Source organism: Brassica napus, chromosome C7 (assembly GCF_020379485.1).
Source record: "Brassica napus cultivar Da-Ae chromosome C7, Da-Ae, whole genome shotgun sequence".
Classification (NCBI taxonomy): domain Eukaryota; kingdom Viridiplantae; phylum Streptophyta; class Magnoliopsida; order Brassicales; family Brassicaceae; genus Brassica; species Brassica napus.
In genome coordinates, this window is record NC_063450.1 from 17,346,530 (window position 1) to 17,364,223 (window position 17,694).

Genomic DNA, 17,694 nt, shown 5'->3' on the forward strand with positions numbered 1-17,694 from the left:
GGACAGATATTGATGATGTCTATGCGCCAGTGAACTACAACAACACTCATTAGATTGCTATGTGGATATCGATCCCTAAGAGGCACATAGTCGTCTGGGACAGCATTTGTTCCAGTATCTCCCCAGAAGAACTCGATGTGGTAATGGAGCATTTTCTCTACATGGTCTTTTATCTGCTTGTTGAGTGCGCTTCCTCAGACGAGCAACATGCCCAATACAGCCTGGAGCCATTCACATATGAGAGACCGACCAATATACCTCCGGCCCGAGCTGGTGATTGTGGCGTGTACACTCTAAAGTACATTGAATGTCATGCTCTTGGGATAGAGTTTAGTAAAAAAGACATTGCTAAGGCCAGCGGGAAGACTATGAGGGATAAGATGGCGGTGGATATATTTCAAGAGCTTCCTGACGCGCATGAGTTCGAAAATAAGGACAATGATGCCAACCTGGGTGCGTATGAGGGGTGATAAATAGGCTTCGTTAGATTATTTTGTACGATAGATTAGGCTGATGTGTGTATTTGAACTTTATCCCTATTTTGTAACTATATTCTGCTCATAAGACTTACAGTTAAGTCGTCTGGAATGTTGGACGAATTAACTATAAGTAGTCTGGAAAGTCTTCTGTGCAGTGACCTTTTGTAACTATATTTCGGATAATATAAAGGGCAAGACCATCTCAAATTTGTTTGGTAGTGCAATTTGACAAAGAAGTTGACACAGATAAGTTCATAACACAAATTTTTAATACATAGACTAAACACTAGACGACTAACTGGACGACCTTCAGGACGACTTAATTGAAGGTCTTCTGGACGACTAAACACTGGACGACTAACTTGAAGGTCTTCTGGAAGAAAAAACCTTGGACGACTAACTTGACGACCTTCTGGACGACTTAATTGAAGGTCTTCTGGAAGACTAAACACTGGACGACTAACTTGAAGGTCTTCTGGAAGAAAAAATCCTGGACGACTAACTGGACGACCTTCTGGACGACTTACTTGAAGGTTGTTCACGTCATTTCTTACATTGTGGTTTCGTATGGCCAGTATCCTTGCATTTTGAGCATCAATAAACCCTGTGTTGCTTTCGGGGTTTGCGTCCTCTCATCCTGGATAACTCCAACCAAGATTGCCATCTTGATTTCTTATGTGTTCCCGGACCACGCTTTTCATCCGGAGGAAAGCATGTGCGTTCCTCAACTTGTTGTCCAACACAAGGATATATATTCTCTAAGTATCCTGCAAACAGAAAATCCTTTGAGTACACTGGACATACAAGTGTGGAGATATGCAAACCAGCAGAAGTTCCAGCAGCTATAGTATGAGAGCAAGGTATTTTCTCCACTGCATAGACACCACAATCACACTTTCCATGTTCCAAATCAACCACACAGTCCATTTTGCCACCTTTCACAAAGAATCGCCATCCATCAATTGGTTGTACCGTCATCATATATGCTATCTCCGATCGAACATCAAGCAAGTATTCAACACCTCGACTATGTCTGGAGCCTGCATCATTTCTGCTGGTAATGAGTAGGTTATCTCCACAGATTTTGTGCTCATGTCCGGGTTATAATATTCTTGAGCCATTGCAAGAAGTTCAGCATGTGTCGAACCTTCCCCCAAAAAAAAATGATTCTCGCTCCTTTGACATTATCAACCACAAAATCCCAACGGCAATCTTTCAACAACCATTCTCCATACACTGCATGTAACTGGAGCATCATCTACAAAAATTCAAAATAAAACACATAAATAAACATGGAGAAAATGAAAGTTTACTAAACATTGACGCAGACGACATACCAGTAAGTCGTCCAAACAGGTCATTTTTGCAATTGAATTCTAAATAGGACGACTTACAAGTAAGTCGTCCAGCTTTGTTTGTTAAAAAAAAAACCCTAGACGACTTACCAGTAAGTCGTCTAGGATAAACGAGTTAGTTTTGCATTTGACCGAATTGTGTCAGATATTTGACTTTTCCTGGACGACTTACCAATAAGTCGTCTCCGGAAAAACAAGAATTTCAATATTTTATTAAAGCTAGACGACTTATTTGTAAGTCTTCTCAGGTTAGTTTGCAATTCGAAAAAGAAACTTAAATATTTAACTTTACCCAGACAACTTACTTGAAAGTCGTCCAGGTAGACGACGTACGAGTACGACGTACGAGAAAGTCGTCTGAGATAAGCAAGGTGTGACCAGAATCTAGGAAATAAATCTGGACGACTTTGTTTATCCTGGACGACTTTCAAGTAAGTTGTCTTACTTGACAACTTCCGCGTAAGTCGTCTGGGAAAAGTTAAATATTTAAGTTTTATTTTCTAATTGTAAAAGTAACCTGAGACGACTTATAGATAAGTCGTCCAGCTTTAATAAAATATTAAAATTTTTGTTTTCCCGGAGACGACTTATTGGTAAGTCGTCCAGGAAAAGTCAAAAAGCTGACACAATTCGGTCAAATGCAAAACTAGCTTGTTTATCCTAGACGACTTCTCTAGGGTATTCTCTAGATTTTTTTTTAACAAACAAAAATGACGACTTACAAGTAAGTCGTCTGTTTGACCAGAAGACTTACCCGTAAGTCTTCTACAGCCAGACTATTTACGGGTAAGTCTTCTACACGAACTCTGGAAAAAATTTCAATTTCATACCTTAAACTAGTGAGATGACTTCCTTAGCACACATAATCTTTTCCTACCACCCAGAATCTCAAACGAAAGTAACCCACTAAGAATAGTATGCTTGAATGGCTCTATCAACCATAAAAAAAATTTTGAATCAAAAGCTTGAGTTTTTTGGATGAATATGGAGACAAAGTGAAGAGATGTTGTTTTTAGTTCATAACAAGTGAGAAAGAGAGAATGTAAATCGATTTTAGGTGCATTAAGAGCTTCAAATTGGTTGTTCATGGTGGTTGGGGTATTGATGACAATGACAATCTTGTAATTACCTGAAGATGATGAGGGTGAGAGAGTAAAAATGTCATTTTCGGAAAAAAAAAAATAAAAAAAATTTGTTGGTATTTTCGTGAATTATATGAACTTGTGGGATAAATAGAACAAAAAAAAATTCAAGAAAAGTATGGATTAGTTTTAAATTTGACTTTGAATTTTGATTCAATATTGCAAAAAACACTAAATAAAAAGGTGAATCACAAAAGTTGTAAACCAAATGAAATAAAAATACCAAAAACCAAACATTAACCGAACTTAATACCGCGTTGGACCGATATTTGATTGACACCATATAGGTGTGTCTACCACTTGGATCACGAAATCTGACTTGTCTCCTCCATTAACCATCCTCGCCAGATTAACTTCCCATCTTTCTCTCTTTGTTTTAAAGATGCAAGCTTTATACATATTCGTCGTCTCTCTTCTTCTCACCCTCAGTTACAGGGTTCGTTCTTCTATTCTCTGCTCCCACGGAATACAAAATCTATGTCTTACGGATCTGACTTTGAGTTTTGATAAATTGGATCGGTTTTTATGATAGGGAGAAGCCACTGGTTCTGTTTTCTTCGTTGATGGATCCAACAACCAATACCTTCGTCCACCTTCAGACCAGGTAATCATTCTCCCTTGCCTCATTTTGAGTTCCAATCTCAAATCTTTCCTGGTTTCTTCGACATTGGTCTTTGTTAGAAATTACGTTCTTCTTTTCATCATACAATTTACTTTTGAGTGTTTGGGTTAGCATCAAGTGGTGGGTAATCACGTTACGTATAGTTTACTTTCTTCCTTTGATATGAAAATCCACAGGCGCTTCCCATGTCTCTCTCTGAAGTATCTGCAGCAGTATCTGCCTTGTTGGGTTTTTCTCCTCCAGCTACTTTGACACCTGATGGCTCCTTCAAGGTTTTTAAAATGCTCTTACAAATTTTGCTAGTTTATATTCTTGGTTAAAGCCCTCTACTTACTTGATCATCCTTTTTTTTTTTTTTTTCCGTTGTAGCTGAACAAGATTCTAAAACCTAATCCATTTGAGAGGCCTCGTGCTGCTTTTGTGCTAGAAATCGCTGGAGCTGATGGTATGCTACTAAATACACTGGAAACCTTTCGTGTTCTGTTCTGACATGAACCAAAAATCTTTTATGTCGGAATTTTGAAGTGTTTGTTTTGACGTGCAGATGCGCTTGTGGAAACCTTACCTAGTCATTCTTTCTTGGGCAATGCTGTGAGAGGCAGTATCAGTTCTGATTCTGACAACGCTGCTATTGAACTTCCAGGTGCCGTGATAGCTTGAGTAGCAGAACTATCTGATAAAGCATGAATAATAGTTTGCAGTGTCCTCATTTGGGTTCAAGTCTTCCTTTAAATACATTACGTTAAACTTTTTCCAAAATTCTCCAGAAAGTGGAGTGGCTGTTATGTCTGCCAATGGACCCTCATCTGATGTGACTGACAAAGACATGAATGAGTTTGTAAGTTGACAGTTCCTTTCATTCAAAGTAAATAACACTTTTTATGCCTTTTTTCATTTTAATAGTTAATGGTTTGTTTATGTTATCCGTAGGCATCTTGGTTGGGTGGATCATATGTGGCTGGCTCTGCTGAACCGTTGACTGGATTGCTTAGTATCCCTCTGTCTGGTGGGGCAAACGTGGACTTCCATTTGGAAAAGGTGATTTTTTTAAGTTCTATGAAGTTGTATGGTTTCCAAGGATGAGGTTCCGGAATTGCTTGTAGATATTGTGAGTTCCGTTCCGTTTGAAGAAAGCTTTTGACTTTTGTTACCTATGTGCAGGAAGCAGCGAGGAAATTTGCATCGAACCTTTTGGCTCTATATAAGAATATAAGAGGGGTAGTCAATCTACGTGAGGATTTATCTCATGCTGAGTTAACGGTTGGACGGTTTGGCGGTATCGATGTAAGAATTGTCCTTGGTTCTGTTTCTTTTTCTTGCAAAGCTTGTCCTGCAGAGTTTGTCATTATTGTGCCTAATATCATTTACTCTCGCTTGAAATTACAGGCTTTAGCACAGGAGTATGGACAAGGTATGGCTAAGCAAGGGATGGATGTACTGCTTGCCACACTGTCAAAGCTATTCAATCTGTTGGAGACATCTCACAAAGGTGAAATGTCCCTGTGATTTGATAAAACTCATTTTCAATAGATGTGCCTTAGAAAGTAGCTCAAGATGGTGGATGCTTTGAATGAACAATGGAAATACTACATACTTAATCATCTTTACTGTTTTGTATGTAAGCTGAGAAATGTTTGTGCTGTTGCAGGCCAAATTGTTGGAGTGATCGTCCTTGATGAGAGAGTGAATCAAGAATCAGCCTATTTGCTGACCGTTGGGTCTTCTTCTGGTTCATCTGCAAGGTCGATGGCTGAGGTAGAGGGAGTTCCAAGTGGAGCCATTATCGCTCAAGTTATACTTGTTAGGCTGACGCTTGCATGGTTAACTGGAATAATCCTTCTCATTGCAACTATCCTTGGGGTAAGTTCACTTATCCTCTCTTAAATAAATGAATTATCGAGCAGGTTATTCTGCCAGTGTAGAGCTGAGTCTTACCACTGAACTGTCCTGCTAAAGAATCATATCGTAGTTTGTATTAATTTGTAGCTTAGTATTGAACGTATATGTCGTTGGAATTGACAGTTGTACTCTCATGGTCGTTGCAGGTGTATTTCCTTATGTACATGCCTTTGACGAAGGACACGCTCCTATATTCAAACGTCAAGCTTGATTAAGACACAAATTAGAGCTTCAAAACGTCAACTGGACACCGATGAATCTTCAGGTTGATCGGTTACATCTTTTTGTGTGTATCAAGCAAGTATTATTTGAATGTTTTAAGAGAAGGATGATACTTGTGGCCAGACCAATGGATGTGTTTATGTGTATATTGACATAAGGTTGCATTCTCGATTTATAATTTATTTTCTTCTTACATATATGCGAGTCTCGAGTCCTAATAACAATAAAGAAAGATTTGAACACTTCATCTAATCTTCTGTTTGTTTCATGGAATATGAATTGATTATTGCAACTTGTGAACTCGTTCATCAATAACTGGAAAAAAAATCACCAGTTTCGTGTGGTTTTTTTATTTCATTTTGATCTCGTTTTGGAAACAAAATATATAAAACGTCGTGCAGACATGTTTTTTTTTGGTCATGCAGACATGTTTTCGTTTAGTTTTGATTCAGGTTAGTTTGATTCGCTGTATCACTATTGAGACAAACTTTACCAATTGAAGACGTACATCATATGACCAAAAGATGTAGTTTTTTATTCAAAAATGATTGCATATATTCAAACTCATTCACCGAACTTTTTTCCAACTTATTACAAAATAAGAAGCTTTGAATTGAAAAAAAAAACAATTGTTGGAAAAAAAAAATTGAACTTAAAATACATATATATGTGACAGTACAGTTTACTGGTTTTATTGGAAACATGATATGTTGTAAGCAATCAATATCATATTTTGAACTTAGCTACATTGCTTTTACTTTAAAAAAAACCAAGAATTTTTCTTGATTTACCACTGTAATCATATCTGGCTTTGGCATTATTTAGTATAAAAGCTCCCAGTGCCCAATCTAGTGGTGTGTTTTTGGCTCCAGCTTTATCCGCAAACCTGATTCTGCAGACAAAACAAACAAAGTTTTGTTTTTTTTTAAAACAAAGTTTTGTTTTTCTAAAAACAAACAAAGTTATTGATCAAAACCACATTAATTGATCTTAACTGTTCTTGAATCTGCACAGAGTAACACAAATTTTAACCTTTCATCATCAAGAGCAAAACCAAGACTGTCATGAAGCATGGAGACAATGTATGCTGATGAGAAGCAATACCCATGCAGATATCTATCTTTAGTTGTTGGATACTTCTCTTTAAGTTTCGACCATTCTTCTCAACAGAAACTCTTTGCGGCTGGAATCATTTTAGACAACCAAACCTTTTCTTCTAACTCAAAGAACTGAATTCAAACAGAAACAATAAGATCATTATTGTTCAAACAAATCAGAATTCGTGGGATTATTATACCTTGGAGGTGTGGTAGAATTGTTCTTTAGCCAAAAACTTTCCTTGAAGATTAGGAGTGAATGTTGATCCAATAGAACAATGCTTATAAGGACAATTCTCTACAAGAAAAAAAAATTCAAGAGGGTGAAGACAATTTTTTTTTTTTTTTGGTAAAATGGGTGAAGACAATTGACACGCGGAATGATATACTGGTAATGATTCTTACCTTTTCCTTTCTGCAACATTGCGAATGTAAGAGATCGACATTGTGAGAAATTGGCTGCAGCTTGAACTATAGCTGTAAATCTGCTTTCTTCAGCTGAGTTTCCGAATGAATCATTCAGTGATTTTTCCCCGGCCATGTATCCTTTAGGAGTACAAGGTCATTAACCATTCCTTTTCTTGTAGAGTTGTATGCCTTCAAACATTTTGGGTGACCATTAAAATAGGAATACAAATGAGTAGGAAATGAATGAATAGAAACAAAATAAAAAGAGTGAAAATGTATATTTATTCCTTTATTCCATATAAATTTTGATAAGAAATGTTTTTTTTATAGTTCCTTAAAATTTAAGGAATGACAAAGAATCAAACGTAACGAAAATTCTCCAAAATTATGTAATTTTGAAGGAATAAGTAAGAATTGACTATTCTTCTTAATTTCGGATGTCACCATATATGGCGAAAATAAGAGATTATTTCAAATGGCCGGTACCGGCCCTGAGGCTAAGCAAAGGAAGCTACAGCTTGCAGCCCTAATATTTTTATAGATAATACCCGGCAAAAAATTGACAAAACTCTAGTTAGTGGTAGAATGTTCTTTTAATAGTTGTCAGCTTAGGTGTTCGATGCAAGTGGCTAAACTCAAAAGTGCACTTTACAAGCTCACTAAACAAAAGTGAATAATCTAAGAATTTGTCAACATCTAACCTGAGTTCTGGAGTGATTCATATAAATCTTCCTGTGCTGTGTCCTGCGAAGCAGCTACAAAAAGTTAAATTTTAACTTGTTGAAAACTAACAAAGGATAAAAAAAATTCCTTTTTTTCTTGAGTTACACTCAACAGACAAATGCTCTCTCTCTGCTCCTCAAAAAATTTAACCTGTCCATAGTGGAGGAAGCTGTGACTGTAGATTTTGTATGCAACACCTACATAGGATATGGTACGCGAGAACTCAGGAGGCACAACCTCACTTGACACAAATGCCACCTAAAAACGAAATCACACATGAGCATTTTCCGATGAAGACGAACAAAAAGGGACGAGAGAAAGTTAAACCTGTGCAGAGTGCAGAAGCCCCTCCGAGTTCAACAATCCCTGTTGTTTGTAACGGATCACCGCCAAGCGAACCAAGTGCATAATTGGCAATAACCCAAGCATATATACCTTCATCAGATCCTACACAAAACAATTTTAACAACACTGATAAGTAGTAGTACTAACAACAACAAGAAGAGTCACAAAACCACCAACTAACCAGAAATAACAGAAGCCCATTCGTCTAGAAACGTAAAGCCAGAGGATCTAAGAACCTTTCTTGAAACTTGAAGAATATGTTCCTGAACAGTCTCATACCAGCAGTAGCCATCAGCCTGACTGATATCAGTCACCTTCAACACTCCAACCGGAATAAATGCTTTGGCGAAATACACGAGATCCGCCGCAGGATTATCAGAGTAGGCCGATAATCCAGGAGTGAGCTTTTAGCTAAGGTAATTCACCTCACCAAAATCGAAAATGGGCTTACCGGACTCAATCCAGTACCTAAAAAGATGAACTCGGGTCCCCGAACGAACTTGTCACATTCCATCTTGAAGAGGACAACTCAATGTTTGAATAGCAAACAAACAGTAACCCCAACGTGATAGTGATGATTAGCAGGAGAATTGATTTCGACTTGGGTTTAGTGAATGTGTACCACCGCGATCGTCGGTGGTGGTCTGGTAAAATCTGAACCATGAGAGGATCCTCCATCATCTCCGATTTCTTTTTTTTTTTTTTTTTTACAGATTCTAAGGTTCTTCCTTTTACGTTTAGAACCTGACTTAAGAAATAGGAGTTCCGAAAAAAATGGACAGCCTCCCGCCGATGAAGCTTCTGACACTGGTTCTTTGCTTTCGTAGTGGAGAAGAAGTTGGTCACTGGACGCGCGTATTATACAAAACTTTACATCTAATATTCCAACTAACTCGGTTTTGGTTCGGGTCATAGATGCCTTAATCTTTTAATCAGAAGTGCTAAACTAGTGGTGCATATGTTAAAGAAATGCTTTTATTAAAATGTCGAAATCACAAAGCTTACTACCGTAGATATATATATTAACAAACAACAATGGATATAGTTTTTTTTAGCAACTTACTTATTTCACAAGCAAGAAAAGGCAAGCAAATATTTGGTATTATTGTGGTTACATTTTTAAAGTATAGTAAAACTTTTAATTATGCTTAACGGGCCGCATTTTTGTCGTCTGGTTTAGACGCCACACGAGTCCGGACCGGCACTGGTAGTCCCAGTGTCGAGCCTATATAAGCTCAGGTCATAGTTCAATATAAATTACCCTTTATCATTGAAAGTAATAAAAAACTGTTTTTTTTTTAAACAAAGTTGTGAATACTTTGTTTTTAGTTCTCTAGCTCTTTGTGTATGATTCACTAAGACCTATTCAGCCCACGTCCAGGGAGCCTTGTGTGATTCAAGACTATCTGTTCGTCCATTGATTGAGAGAATCAATCCATATCCATCTATCGGCCAAGGCTTGAGAGTGTTATACAACCATCACGCTTAGCTCCATTGCATCAATCAATCCAACCATTCTTCTCATCACCTTATTATCTGTTTTGTTATCAGTATCATTCGCATCCCATTCATCTTTCAATTCTTTCAGGTTATCAAGTTGGATATTGGCCATATCGACCATTAGACCTCATCTAGGGTCAATCTGATTTGAACCTCAGAAACCAATTTGGTCGACCCAAAATTTGGGCTGTATCATTTGGTATCAGAGCTCAAGCTCCTGAATCTGGTGATATCAATCCATTCATCATCTCTTTTGCATTTGTTTCATTTATAAAATCATAAAAACCCATAAGAATCGCATTGTTTGCATTTTTTCTGTCCATTTTTTCATTTGCTTGTTCTTGGTGTTTAAAACCAGGGAGAGTCACGACAAAGATGACCATTTACTTGTTTTGATTCGTATAAATATGAAAAGCCAAAAGAAATCGTGTTTGCATTAAGTTGTTTGCTTAGTTCCCATTTCGGTTTATTCACTTACTATAAAAAAAAAAAATCTCAAGAAGTCTTCTCGGATTAGTTAAAAACATTAGTAAACATAAATATTTGAAATCTCATAATTCTCACCAAATAAGTTACGAATTTCATCCAGAAGACCCAATATTGACTAATACACATGAATTAATAAAAAAACAAGGTTAAGACATGCGCCTTGCGCGGAACGAACGTTATATATACTATTTTTATGTATTATATGTTCCTTTACATATTTATAAAATAATAAATATATATTGAATAATTAAAAAGTTAGTAACTATTACATATATAATTAAATTGATGTGAACACATAAATAAATTTCATTAATCCAAACAATCAATTTTTCTATTTTATATGGTATATAATTAAATTTAAATGACGTTAACATATATTGTGTATTTTCAGTATTGATATATATTAAATGATGCTTTCTTCTCATATGATTTTTTTAATCATTTGTATATTTGTATAACAAATACATTAAATCACTATTAACAAAAATTTTATTGTGTGATTAATAGTTTTAGTAATTCATAAATTTCTAAAAAGTTCAAGGAAAAGTTTAAAATTTAAATATTAAGTTGTCAATATTTGTTCAATAGGTTTTACCAAAAATACGTTTACAAAGAAAATTTCGAAATTAAAATATTTATATATTTTATATGGTATATAGTTTAATTTAATATATATATATATATGTATATATATATAAACCTTATACACTTATTATTTACTAAATGAAATTTCTTAATTATATGATTTTGTAATCATTTGTATTTTATCATAACAAAAACAATTAAACCATGAATCACAAAAGTTTGAAGGTGAGACTTTTAACAGTTTTAGTAATTTATATTCATTTTTAAAAAATATAAATATAACATATACAGAAAAATCTAAATTTTTATTATATGGTTAATGTAGTTGTTTAATTTATTTTATTAATTAAAATTAAAAAAATGTGATAGAGAATATACTAATTTTTATCAAATATTTATTATTCAAAATCATTAATTTTCATATATATGCTTTAGCGATATGAGGCAATTATGTAATTTTTATTTAAGGAAATAATGAAAAACATTAATAATGAATTTATGGTTAGTTTAATAAAAAGCTTATTATTATTTAAATTGACCAACCTAATTCTCTAAAGATTCTAAAACTCATTGCGGTGATGACACATGGCTACCTCAAATGTTGTAATGCTTCTCTTTTAATATATAGGGGATATTAAAAAAAATCATTTTAATTGTAGAGAACGTTAATGTTTAAAACTTCCTAACAATTCTTCTATTTAGGTCATTTTTACAATTGCAAATTTACGAAGGAAAACTTTTTAGGAAGTCTACTCTATATAAAACATCTTGAAAAGTCTTCATTTGTAAATATTGGCTTACTTTTGAATTTAAAAAATTCTCGAAAATGCGAGAGAAGACTTTTCAAGAAGTCTTCTCTGGCATTTTCAAGAAGTCTACCTCGGATACTTCTCAATATCGCAAGAAGCCTACCTCAGATACTTTTGCAATTAACTATATTTGATTTTTACAGAGAAGACTTTTTTAGAAGTCTTCCGCCGGAAGAATTCTAGAGAAGTTTTCTCTCGTAACCAAAGGTTTGACTAAAACCCGGAATAAAATTTTAGAAGTCTTCTAAAATTTGAGAAGACTTCTTTAAAAAGTTAAATTTCTGAAAATTTTCGGTCAATTGCAAAACTAACCTGTTTATTCGAGTTTTTTTGGGTTTTTTGCTTAATAAAGTTAGAAGACTTCCCTAGAAGTCTTATGAAAGTCTTCCCGAAGTCTTCTGAAAGTCTTCGCGAACAGATCTGAGAAAAAAAACGATATCATACCTTGAACCTGTGAGATGACTTGCTTAGCTTCTCCAAGCATCCAGAACTTCACTACAAAAGCTACCAAGTCGTTAATGACCATGAATCATGAGTGTCAATGTCTCTATAAACCTTACGAAGCTTGGAATCAAAACCTTGGGTTTTTAGATGATGAAGAGAGAGTGAAAGAGGTGATTTGTGTGCATAAGTAAAGATATATGAAGAGTAAAAATCGAAACTTTGGTGGATTAAAAGCTTCAAATTGGTTGTTCATGGTGGCTAGTGTATTGATGGCAATTGAAATATTGTAAAAACTTGGTGAAAATGAGGATGATAATGTAAAAGACTCATTTTCAAAAAAAAAAAAAAAAAAGTAATGGCATTTTCGTGAATAATTTGAACTTTTAGGGTGAATAGAAAAAAAAAAGTTTCAAAAAGAAACATATGTTATTTTTGTGTTTGACTTGAAATTTTAGATCATATTTGGAAAAAGTCCAAGTAATTATATATTCATAATGTAAAAGTATATAAAATGTAATGTATTATAATTTTGGACATATAATTTGGATTTAAAGAACAATAGATATTTGGTAAGTATAATAACTTTTGTTTTCTAGTTCTTTTCATCACAATGGATTTTGAAAATCACATAGATACATATGATATTCTGAAAGTTAAGTTTAATGATTAAAAATGAATAAAATTTATCTTTCAATAACACTAGATTTAATTAGAATTAAAGCCTTAAAAAAAAACTAAACTTTTTAAATGAGGATTTGAAAGGAATATCTGTCCATTAATCATGCTCTTTACGCACGTTCTAAGTCCAAATAACATGATCCAAGTTATATGTAGATTGAACTTAGTCTTATATCTCTTAATCTAAATAACCTTGTCCAATTAAATACACCACTGAAACAAAACTTGCCAAACAAATTGAAGTACACTATATGACCAAAAGGTAGAGAATTTTATCCAAAGATAATGCATGTTTGGTGATAAACAAACAAACAAAAACTTATACAAAACATTTATTTGAACATGAGTATGACGAAACAAATGTTTCGGTCTGACCCTCCGACCAAACTAACGTGTTCAATGCAAATAGTCTATTTAATTTTGGCGGTTCATAGACTCGTTTGAGGTTTGGCTTTGTAGGCAATGCATCTGGTCACAGTGCGCATTGTCACGAATTCCTCTGCAGAAGATGGATGTATCCCAACCTGTGTGTTTTTGTTCACAATGTTAATTTTTATTTTCATGTAGAGAAACTTCGAACTGTTGAAATGAAAACGCAAGTGTTTTGATTCATTTTACTAACCGTGCTGTCAAACTGTGCTTTGGTTGCTCCACACTTGAGCGCAATTGCAATCCCCTGCATTTAGTAATAAAAGACGCTAAAAGCATGAGACACCACCAAATCAATCTCTAGTCCATTTACAAGATTGAGTTTTGGTCTATAAACTTAAGGGTCAACACTTATCAAACTCAAATCAGGTTCTCTTCTATCAATGAATCTCCTATGTAGGTTACAAGAAATATTTCCTTGCTGTCGTCTCACTTGTCCAAATAATTTCAATATAACATAAGTGATTTTTGTCCTTTACGTTATTAGGTGCCTAGGTGGCATTAAACCCATGCACTACTCACTGCATTATAGCAACTAGCTGAGAAGTAAATAAAGAGTAGAAGCTATCATTTAAGAAAACTTGCCTGCATGATCTCAGCTGCATCTGGACCGCACATGGATGCTCCAATAACCTTATCAGTCTTCTCATCAACTATAAGCTTCATTAATGTCTTTTCCTGCCGTCTATCCGCAAAAGAAAGATGTGATTAGATCAAAGATTTATGTTACATTCCTCAAACAGTGATCAGGTGCAAAAGGCATGTTGAAGAAGAACCATGAAGTTTCATACAAAACAACATCAAGAATTGTGTGTGTTGTTATAAATATTATGCAGTAAAAATAGAATTTGAACGCTAGCATACCCAGAAATGGTGTTCTTCATAGGGTTGAAGCCAGAGGTGAAAACCAAAATATCCCCGGCCGCTTTTTCTACTGCCTCTTCTTCGCTGAGACCCACCACAGCTAGTGGTGGTATGCTGCCAAACAGAGAAGATAAAGATACAATCATACAAACCTCTAAGACAAATTCAGAGTATATCCTATAAGAAAGACTGCTTACCAAAATACAGCACAAGCTACATTGGTGTAGTCTGCTTTAGTAGGCTTCCCACCAAAGACAGTGTTCTGCAAACATCAAATGACAATCCCATTTAACAAATGGATTACATCATTAGACATTCACAGACACAAAAGTTGAAAGATTTATAAGTGCAAGAATAGAGGCACAAACCGCAAAGCAGGTGGCCTCCATTAACGCAACAGGTGTAAGGTTAATTCGGTTTGTAGCATCTCCCACAGCCCATATGCTAGGTATGTTAGTGCGTGAGTACTCATCAACCTGCGGATAATGTATTGAATTAGCAGCTGCAAGAGCACAAGTTACAAAATCTGTAATAGTGGGAAAGTTGTGTCGACCTTTACAGCTCCAGCCTGATCAAGTTCAACACCAACAGCTTCTAAATTCAATCTCTTGGTATTAGGAATCCTTCCTGTAGTAGATATAAACAGAAGATCCTCTCAGACAGCTCCATGAAAATATGAAATAACAAGTATATTCCTTAATGGTAAAGTTCAAGAGAAGAGAGGAAGCAAAAAAAAAAACGCACAAACATATACTGTTTTGTAAACAATAAAGCCAAACACCGAGGTACATGTATTAAAGTAGAATAGAACGGGTTAGAGAAGTTACCAGTAGCAAATAGTACAACATCTGCCACGAATTCTTCCCCATGAGAGGAGATTACTTTTATCCCGTCGTCTGTTTTTATCAACTAAATTAAAAATATGTTCAGTGAAGGATGAACGAACTGATGAAACGAGTCACAAGATATGTAAAGAGTAATGAGACATGAAAATTAGCAATCATATTCAGATACCTCAGCCAAACTTGTTTGTGGGTGCAGATTGATACCCCTTCCTTCAAGATTCCTAGCCACAAGTGCCCTCATCTCGTCATCAAAGCCCCTGAATAAGTAAAACTTTAGAAACAATTAAGAAAGTTGGCTGCATTGGACCCAGGAACAAAAAAAGAAAGAAGACAAGATTGGGGTGTGCACCTTAGTGGAAGTTCCTTTCTGAAGAATAAGTCTACAGTAGCACCCATTCCACGCCAAATTGATGCAAACTCCACAGCAATGTACCTGATTAGAAAGTAAATACAAACCATTAATAGGAGTGACATGGTAGGTAGGTACATGAGGAGGAAAACATTACCCTCCTCCAAGCACTATAGCACGCTTAGGAAAATCTTCCAAACTTAAAGCTTCGTCAGATGTAATAGCCAGCTCCTGAAAGAGACCATTTTATGTAAGAAAAACACAGTGGACTATCCATAATACCAGCTGGTGTATTCACAGAGACACTTACATGTCCAGGGATGTTGGGCTTCTGTGCCCGACTGCCAGTGGCAATCAAAATGTGCTTGGCGGTGTAACTAATTTTGGTGCCATCGATTTGTCTGACCTCCACTTCGTTGGGACCAACTATTCTTCCTTCACCTTCATACAACTTCACAGCAGCATTCGCCAACAACCGCTTGTAAATATTGTTCAGTCTTAATATCTCATCAGTCTGCACATCAAGGAAAAATTAAACAGAGTCAATACTGCTGTTTAACACCAAAACGTTACCATCACTCGACTCAAGTTGTAAGGATAAACTAGGGCAAGTGTATCCCGTGTACACTATTTTACTCATTCAAGAAAATCATATAAAATATACAAGGAAGGCACTGTAGCATACCTTCTTTTGAAGAAGCTTCTTCCAATTGAAGTCGACATTCCCATTGATTTCCCACCCATAGTTTCTAGCATCCTGCCACAAACATAACACTCAAAGCATTTATAGCCTAAAACAGCAATACGATTGTGGGCAAACACGACTAACAAAAACGTTTCTCTAACAGCTAAACATTCAATGGATAAAAGGAAGGAAAAAGGATGGATTTTTTACACACCTCAAGTTCACCACCATAAGTCGCACCATAGACGAGAATCTTTTTGGGAACACAACCACGAATAACACACCTGAAAAGCCCGCCCCAACCAAAGTGGAAACAAAGACTCAAAAGATGTGGTCTTTATGCACAAGGAAGCATATAGGCAGGGATAACTTACGTGCCCCCAACACCTCCAATCTCCTCGGAGCTAATAGGGTGAAAGGGAAGCTCACAAATACCAACCTATATTCAGAACAACAACAACACCATATCCATAACTTAGCCAATCAAACACACATACAACATAAGAATGTAATCACAACACTGTTCCTGTAAATGTTACCTTGGCACCATTGTTAGCAGAAAACCTAGCCGCACGAACACCGCCGCTCCCGGCACCGATGACAAACAAATCAAAATCATAGTGAGTCTCGGTGGCTTCTTCCGCCGCTGCGGCGTTGTTAAGCTCTCCATCAGAAAGCATCTTCCTCGCCATGACTGATGATGAATCACAACTCACGCACGGGAAAAAGGGAAATCAAACCAATAAGAAAAAGCGAATCTCTAATCAGTTAAACAAAAAAAAAAAAGAAAAGGCCCGATCGAAAGGGAGGGTGATGAGATCTTCTCGAAGAGTCGGAAACGAAATCAGACAAAGGAGAAGGAGTGAGCGTACCTCTCTAAGATGGTGTGTGTGTGTAATACGAGAACACTACTTAAGATCTATACACAAAGGACGGTCCAAATAAAACTAATGAAGTAATGATTGTGTGTGTGAAATGGGGATCTCTCAAGGGGGTTTTGATGATCGCGAACAAAATCCTTTTATATTTGTTTCAAATTTTTTTATTTTTTTGGTTAAGAGTGGTCGTACGTTCTGATGACTGTGTACTTAATTTCGGAAATATAAATGATTGTTTTTGGACTTGTCCAAGATTATTTAAGTAACTTGGATTTATTTTCCTTTTAATACCATTATACTCTTCAATTAATCTAATTAATTTTAATTTTTCTTATATTTAAGTTTTTATAAAGAAAGGAAAAAAAGAGAAAGTGAAAAAAAAATCGTGAAAAATCTCATGTTTCTAAACACTAGGTTTGCGATTACTTCTTCTGATTCTCTTAATCCTAAATTTGTTAAACCCGATTTGTCTTATTTCTTAAACTAAAACTAGATTCTGATCCGCGTGCTCGCGCGGGTGTTTTTTCCGATAATTACATAAAAATTTCAAAACACAACAATTTAATGGTTTCATTTAATGGTTTCATTTGGATTGGATCGGTTCGGATAATGTCGGGTTTAGATCAGATTTCTATTTTTATAAAATATGAAATGGAACTGAATTATAAATAGTTTGGGTTTGGTTTAAATTTAAAACCAAAATATAGTTTGGATATAGGAACCGTTTAGATATTTGTGAACATTGATTTGGTTTTAGTTTTTATTTTTTTTTATTTGTGTTTCGGTTTGGTTGTCGGTTCTCGACTTCCATTTAAAAAATATATCTTGTATTTGATAAATAGCTGAA

The 17,694-nt window shown here is 35.4% G+C and overlaps 2 protein-coding genes and 1 pseudogene across 3 annotated transcripts; 1 reads left to right on the forward strand and 2 right to left on the reverse strand.

The window, feature by feature from the left end:
• Positions 1-3,243: 3,243 nt before the first annotated feature.
• Positions 3,244-5,916, forward strand: BNAC07G07460D. Its single transcript, XM_048762242.1, has 11 exons — positions 3,244-3,412; positions 3,509-3,580; positions 3,775-3,870; positions 3,968-4,043; positions 4,143-4,241; positions 4,366-4,436; positions 4,529-4,636; positions 4,760-4,882; positions 4,985-5,087; positions 5,247-5,458; positions 5,644-5,916. The coding sequence occupies exons 1-11, from the start codon at positions 3,359-3,361 to the stop codon at positions 5,710-5,712; spliced, it is 1,083 nt and encodes a 360-aa protein (XP_048618199.1). The 5' UTR covers positions 3,244-3,358; the 3' UTR covers positions 5,713-5,916.
• Positions 5,771-10,518, reverse strand: LOC125589799 (annotated as a pseudogene).
• A 2,504-nt stretch (positions 10,519-13,022) lies between these two features.
• On the reverse strand, positions 13,023-17,055 carry LOC106445452 (glutathione reductase, cytosolic). Of its 2 annotated transcripts, XM_013887016.3 has the most exons (17): positions 16,842-17,055; positions 16,509-16,663; positions 16,344-16,408; positions 16,184-16,253; positions 15,970-16,041; positions 15,595-15,798; positions 15,442-15,515; positions 15,285-15,368; positions 15,105-15,192; positions 14,918-14,999; positions 14,644-14,717; positions 14,459-14,566; positions 14,288-14,352; positions 14,091-14,204; positions 13,812-13,911; positions 13,420-13,473; positions 13,023-13,321 (listed from the first exon to the last, which is right to left on the reverse strand). In XM_013887016.3, exons 2-17 carry the CDS (start codon positions 16,659-16,661, stop codon positions 13,226-13,228), a joined length of 1,503 nt encoding a protein of 500 aa, XP_013742470.2. In that variant the 5' UTR covers positions 16,662-16,663; positions 16,842-17,055; the 3' UTR covers positions 13,023-13,225. The 2 variants fall into 2 exon arrangements, with proteins under 2 accessions (XP_013742470.2, XP_013742471.2); XM_013887017.3 differs by having other exon boundaries at positions 16,509-16,992.
• Positions 17,056-17,694: the final 639 nt, after the last annotated feature.